The 7,122-nt window shown below is 47.1% G+C and overlaps 1 protein-coding gene across 1 annotated transcript in view; it reads left to right on the top strand.

The window, feature by feature from the left end:
* Positions 1-235: 235 nt before the first annotated feature.
* Positions 236-7,122, top strand: part of LOC142289672 (plasma membrane calcium-transporting ATPase 3-like) — a 69,466-nt gene continuing 62,579 nt past the window's right edge. Inside the window, exon 1 of the mRNA XM_075333609.1 lies at positions 236-845. Within this exon, the coding sequence (XP_075189724.1) occupies positions 236-845 (610 nt within the window). The remainder of the gene's footprint in view (positions 846-7,122) is intronic.

Below are 7,122 nucleotides of genomic sequence, written 5' to 3'. Positions count from 1 at the left end.
GGATCCGGTGTCAGCGGCGGCAACCCGGTCATATAGCAGCCGCCGCGCCGCGTGGTCTGTGGCAGAACAGCGCAACTCCTCTCACAGAAAGGAGCTGGCTGCTGATCTGCTGGGCGGCCGCGGGCCCCTAACCTCCCGGGCCCGATCGCAATCGTGACCACTGCAACCGCGGTAGTTACGCCCCTGCTTCCCAATCAAAAATACGGGGAAGCTAGTAAAGGCAGCAAGATCCACTATGGGCATCCCGGATGAGAAGACTATTCAAGATCGTATGTTTAGTGGCCTGGAGCAAAGAAAACGACTCACCTTCCCTTTCATAGACATAATACAGGCCCTGATTACAAGAGAATGGAAGATTCTGGTTAAAAAGGGTTCCATTCCAGGAGCCTTTAGGAGGAAATATCCCTTTGAGGATGCCTCCTGTTCAACCTGGGATAAAGCCCCTAAACTAGATGTAGCAGTCGCCAATGAGTCTAAGAAATTTGCTCTGCCTTTTGAAGATATGGGGTCTTTAAAAGACCCACTAGACAAGAAAGCGGATCACTTTCTGAAGAATGCCTGGGAAGCTTCTGCCGGGGGATTGAGACCTGCCATTGCAGCCACCTGTACGGCTAGGTCTCTAGCAGTGTGGATTGATCAGCTAAGAGCAAAAACCCCAAGAGAGGAGATGTTATCATCACTTTCCCAGTTGCGTGTAGCAGCGGCCTTCCTTGCAGACGCCTCGGCAGATTCTACTAAGTTAGCAGCTAAGTCAGCGTCACTATCCAATGCAGCCAGAAGAGCCCTTTGGTTGAAATTCTGGCCAAGGGATATGCAGACAAAGTCAAAACTCTGCACCATCCCATGTAAGGGACAATATTTATTCGGCCCGGTCTTAGATGATATCCTAGAGAAAGCAAGTGAAACGCCTGCCTGGATCCACAGACTCAGACGGACTGTAATGGACAGGCTAGAGGGAAGCCACTCACCAAGCAGGCCCCCTAGAACCTTGAAACCCTTTAACCCCTATACAGGGATTTGGAATTACACAAGGCCCTGGAGATCACTACCTGTGGAAGGCTGCAGTCAGAGAGTAGTCGTCAGGCAGGGTCAAACCAGGAATTGCAGAACGGACAGAATCGGCAGGCAAGGACGTAATCAGAAATAAGCAGAGGTCAAAACCGGATCGGGCAGCGAGGTACAAAAACAGGCAGGAGATGTAGTCAGGAAACAAGCGGTAATCAGGGAACATTTTTGTATGCTAGCCAGGTACAGCAGGCAGGTACGGGCTGCCCCCAACCCCCAACTGCCTATTTGTACCCGGCTGGGAACCAAAAATATAGGGAAGCCATTTTTTTTTTTTTATTTCATAAATTTTATGAAATAATTAAAAAAAAATTACGTGGGCTTCGCCCAATTTTTGAGTCCAGCCAGGTACAACTAGGCAGCTGAGGATTGGAATCCACAGTGCAGGGTGCCCATGCTTTCTGGGCACCCCCGCTGCGAATTGCAGTTCACAGCCACCCCAGAAAATGGCGCTTTCATAGAAGCGCCATCTTCTGGCACTGTATCCAACTCTTCCAACTGCCCTGGTGACGGGTAGCTCTCTGGGTAATAATGGAGTTAGAATTCATTCTTTATTGAAATAAAGAACCCCCCTCCGCAGTAATCCTGGGTCAAGAGTCCCGCGCTGTCCAACCCGGATCCAATATCATCTGATCGGTTTGCTGGAAGGCAAAGCGATCAGATGCTGTGTCAGGTTCTAGGATGTGAATCACATCACACATCAGCTGATTGTATAAAAGCCGTTTATACAATCAGATGATGCATCAGTGCAAAAAAAATAAAATAAAAATACTCACTTATGTGCTGATTACCGGTAGCTCCTGGAGCGGAGTTTGATCCCGTCCGATCGCTGCAGGAGCTGCCGGTAATCAGGGATGAAGTCTCCTGACGGCATCCGCTGACAGGTTAAGCCGGCCGTGCGCCGGCGTCACCGCGAGACTTACGATCAGCTGATGCGTCAGGTGACCGCATCAGGTGATCAGCGCTAGGTCCTGCAGCTATCGGAGGTGTCCCGGCCGTCTGCACACAGCCGGAGCGGGAGAGGAGCTGGGAGCGGACATGGCACTGGGAGTCTGCAGACAGGTGAGTATGACATTTTTTTTTATACTGTTCACTTTTGTTTTCGCAGCTGCCTCCACCTCCCGCCCAGACATGGCGCCGCACGGGAGCTGACATGCACAGGACTGGAGGTGGACGCAGCGGTGACGGTTCCGGGAGGATTCACGCTTCTGTATTTACTGACAGAAGGAAACCTCTTCCTGTACATGTCACTTTACTGCCCACCCCTTGCATTTATAGCTGCGTTTTTAGTCAAAGAAAAGCACTAAACGCAGCTATATTTGCAATTTCCTGTTTTCATTGCGTTTTTGAACATCTCATTGAACTCAATGGGTGGAAAACGGAGTGAAAAACGCAAAAATAATTGACATGCTGCGTTTCTGTGGGCACCACAAAAACGCAGCTAAAAAAACGCTGTGTGCAGACAGCAAAAATGAAAACTTATAGACTTTGCTGGGGAAGCAAAGTCATGCAGTTTTCTGAGCAAAAACGCACCCGAAAAACGCGCAAAAACGCCGCGAAAAACGCACTGTGTGAACTTACCCCTATATGTGTTTTATATACTAACAAGTGCTTTCTCCGGCTAGTAAAGTAGATTTTATTTAATCCTTAAGCCCACTTTACACGCTTCAATATATCTCACAATCCGTCTTTGGGGTCAAGTTGTAAGTGACGCACATCCGGCATCGTTTGTGAGGTATCTGCGTGTGACATCTACGTGCGATCAGGATTGAACGCAAAACCGTTGATCGCAAACACATCGTATCTTTGTCTAGAATTGAGCGTTTTGTTGCACGAACCTAGTCAATTGTAACGTGTGACATCCCTCATACGATTTTGGTGTCTGATGCTATGTGCGCAGGTGTGCGCTCTGCACCGCAGCTTAAAAAAGGTCCGCTTCAGAGCGCAGCTGAAAAGCTGCGTTCTGAAGCGCCTCACAATGTCTGTCATTCACTAATCTCTGTCAGTCGGTCACTATCTCTGTCCCTCACTCTCTGTCCATGTCAGTCTATCCCCCTCTCTCATACTCACCGATCCCCGGCGCGGCGCTGCACGGCATTCACACTGCTCCGGCGGCTTTTACTATTTTGAAAAAGCCGGCCGCCCATTAAACAATCTCGTATTCCCTGCTTTCCCCGCCCACCGGCGCCTATGATTGGTTACAGTGAGACACGCCCCCACGCTGAGTGACAGGTGTCACACTGCACCCAATCACAGCAGCCGGTGGGCGTGTCTATACTGTGCAGTGAAATAAATAATTAAATAATTAAAAAAAAACGGCGTGCGGTCCCCCCCAATTTTAAAACCAGCCAGATAAAGCCATACGGCTGAAGGCTGGTATTCTCAGGATGGGGAGCTCCACGTTATGGGGAGCCCCCCAGCCTAACAATATCAGCCAACAGCCGCCCAGAATTGCCGCATACATTAGATGCGACAGTTCTGGGACTGTACCCGGCTCTTCCCGATTTGCCCTGGTGCGTTGGCAAATCGGGGTAATAAGGAGTTATTGGCAGTCCATAGCTGCCAATAAGTCCTAGATTAATCATGTCAGGCGTCTATGAGACACCTTCCATGATTAATCTGTAAATTACAGTAAATAAACACACACACCCAAAAAAATCCTTTAATTTACAGATTAATCATGGAAGGTGTCTCATAGACGCCTGACATGATTAATCTAGGACTTATTGGCAGCTATGGGCTGCCAATAACTCCTTATTACCCCGATTTGCCAACGCACCAGGGCAAATCGGGAAGAGCCGGGTACAGTCCCAGAACTGTCGCATCTAATGTATGCGGCAATTCTGGGCGGCTGTTGGCTGATATTGTTAGGCTGGGGGGCTCCCCATAACGTGGAGCTCCCCATCCTGAGAATACCAGCCTTCAGCCGTATGGCTTTATCTGGCTGGTTTTAAAATTGGGGGGGACCGCACGCCTTTTTTTTAATTATTTAATTATTTATTTCACTGCACAGTATAGACACGCCCACCGGCTGCTGTGATTGGGTGCAATGTGACACCGGTCACTCAGCGTGGGGGCGTGTCTCACTGTAACCAATCATAGGCGCCGGTGGGTGGGGAAAGCAGGGAATACGAGATTGTTTAATGGGCGGCCGGCTTTTTCAAAATAGTAAAAGCCGCCGGAGCAGTGCGAATGCTGTGCAGCGCCGGAGATCGGGGATCGGTGAGTATATGAGAGAGGGCTGCTCAATTCAGTTACTCAGGAGTTTAGCGGTCACCGGTGAGCCCTTCACGGGTGACCGCTAATCAGGGCGCGACACAGACAGAGCCGCAGCATGACCATGAGGTCGGGTGAAGTTCACCCGAGTTCATTCTGATATTGCGGCTCTTTCTGTGTCTGCTGTCATCTGCCATTCAGCTCTGCTACATGGCTTTCTGTGTCTGCTGTCAGCGGCCATGTAGCAGAGCTGAATGGCAGATGACATAGTAAAAACGCATCCCTACACATTACACACGCTTGTCAAGTCAATAAATAAAAAAAAAAAAAAGGTGCCCAATGCATACGTCACAGAACACATGATCTAAAGGATCGCACACAAAATTGATCAATTTAACATAGACTACGAACGCTCGTGTGACAGCAAATGACCGACCTATGTGCAATCTCATAAGATCCCGTATGCAACCTGGACGTGTCACATCGCAATTGCGATTGTACAACTAATTGCAACGTGTAAAGCAGGCTTTAGAGTTCAAAATTTGACAGGAGATTATCAATAGTATTCTACTAATATCTAAAATAATTAAATTAATTTTGCAGGGGAAAGTATATTTCTTGAAATATACAAATTAGGTTTTTTGTTTTTATGGTTATGTTTTTGTTTTGTATTATTTTTGCATACAAACTGCCAATTTTGATTACTTTCCTTTCTTTTGTAGATACAGAATATCTATGAACCGTGTTGTAAGGTTTCAAAATTCCCCAGTAAAGTATAGGTTATATTTATCAGTTGTTTAATTATAGTGTCTGCTGTTATAAACCTATAAATTTTGCCAAAATAGTATATAAAAACAAAACACAAAAAGGGGGGAAAAGTAGATATCTATTATATTTTTTTCCAGCAGTAAAAGGCACAGCAGACATATTGGATAGGCTTTAAAGTTGGCCTTTCTTTTGCAACAGTTATGTCATGTTTATTGGAGTACTATGAAACATTTCTGTTATAAAAATGATCTAATGCATATTTCTTTTAGTTTTTATTTTTATAGATGAAACCAGATGGTGGTCGATTCTGCACTGGATTTGCTACGGTTTGCACAACATGAGGTAGTCTAAATTTAGGCCACTCCCTCCCCTCCTATCGGTACAGGAGGAAGTGACGTAAGTGCCTCTCTAGATGGGTGGAGCAGAGGTAGGTAAGATAGTCAAAATGTATGTAGGATATAGATCTTTCCTGTTGTCAAATAAGCTAGGTACGCCGAAAAGAAAGTCTAGATCTGAGCTGATAGACTCGGATGGAGATCCCTGCACAGGTGCAGCTGACCAAGAAGCAGTGAACGGGCCTAGAGTTGAGGAGTCCTTTACCATGCATAAAGACCATGCCTCGATGACACCGGTCACGTCAGTGACGTCTGTCACTCCTTGTGTTCTTAAATCCCTACAGGAACAAGCGAACCAATAAGGAGTGGAGTGCAAGACGCGGGGAGCCGGCTGACTGAGAAAGGTCTGTGGATGAAGGGTGGTAAGCTTTCTCTGCCATAAGATCTCTTCTTAATGATGGCCCAAGTAACATGGACTAACATCTGTGAAAGTTGGAGATCAGTGTGCGCTTTGGTGACGCCAGGGTTCAGTACCCAGGTAGGCAAACTCACCCGGTCTTGTGAAGCACGTTCTTAAAACAATGAGGAAAAACTGTAAAGAGTCAGAGAAACACCCTGCACCTGCTCTACCCATTCTTAGAGACTGCAAACTGATTATAGATGTATATCATGAGCACATTGTATGCAAATCTGTGCGTGTTGTGTAGATTTCTTTCCAGGTCTGGTCAGAGGCTTTCCAGTGCAGAAAACGACGTCATTGCTGAAAATCCACATAATGCAAGTGGTATGTAAAAAAAACAAACTAATAAGTTGTAAACCAATGCGTGTTTTGTTTCTCTTTAGTAATAAACAGGTTCCAATGTAAAATGTTTTTTTTTGGTCTAGCGCAAAGCACGTATAATTTTCATGATTGACTGTCACAAACCACCGGGGGGGTCACTCAGAAATCCCCCGCGCTGGCTACCAGTACGTCACAATCGGGGGGTAACAAGTGGGGTCACCCCTCCTTTATACCTCCCGACCGACAGACAGAGCACATGACGCGCTCTCTAGCGCCCCTCTTATAGTCAGGCCAATTATGGAATTGCCCGACAATAAGCAAGGAGGCCGCTATACTACTTATGCCGATTATTGAAGGGTCCCCGGTGAGAGTAGGGTATATATTCCCCCGACCTCCGCGGGCGGAATATATAAAATCTCCCCGAATCTCACTGGCCTCCCCACAATAATCCTTGGCACAATTCGCTGCCACCAACCGATTTACGGTAACTATTAGCCGAACACACAGACGTGGGATTCTAGATCGAGATAACAGAACAGCCCAAGATTAATTATATAATTTAATCAGCCTAAAGCACACTAGAAACTACAATATATACAATAGGGAATCTACAGAATATACATATGTCAGAGTACAGTTACAATCAAAGCATGGGTTACAAACAGGCATACACAGTTCCAGCAGTTACCTTGTTGCGTCTGGCCACAGGGGGGCGCTGTAGACCAGGTTTCCAGGAACTCTCTCACAGGTCTTTCCCAACCAGGCCCCCGAGCAGAAGAACACTGGAAAATGGCCGAAGTAGGGTTATCAACCTGGGCAGATCCAGGTCCCCTCCTACCTTAGTGACCTCACAGGGAAGCACTGCCACTCCCCCTGCATGGATCAGAATTATCCAGCAAAGGGGATATTGGCCATAACTTTGCCTGGGAGCGTCGTAGGCGGACGCCAATGCTCTCA

Source organism: Anomaloglossus baeobatrachus, chromosome 2 (assembly GCF_048569485.1).
Source record: "Anomaloglossus baeobatrachus isolate aAnoBae1 chromosome 2, aAnoBae1.hap1, whole genome shotgun sequence".
Lineage (NCBI taxonomy): Eukaryota > Metazoa > Chordata > Amphibia > Anura > Aromobatidae > Anomaloglossus > Anomaloglossus baeobatrachus.
This window is presented reverse-complemented; position numbering and strand designations above follow the sequence as displayed.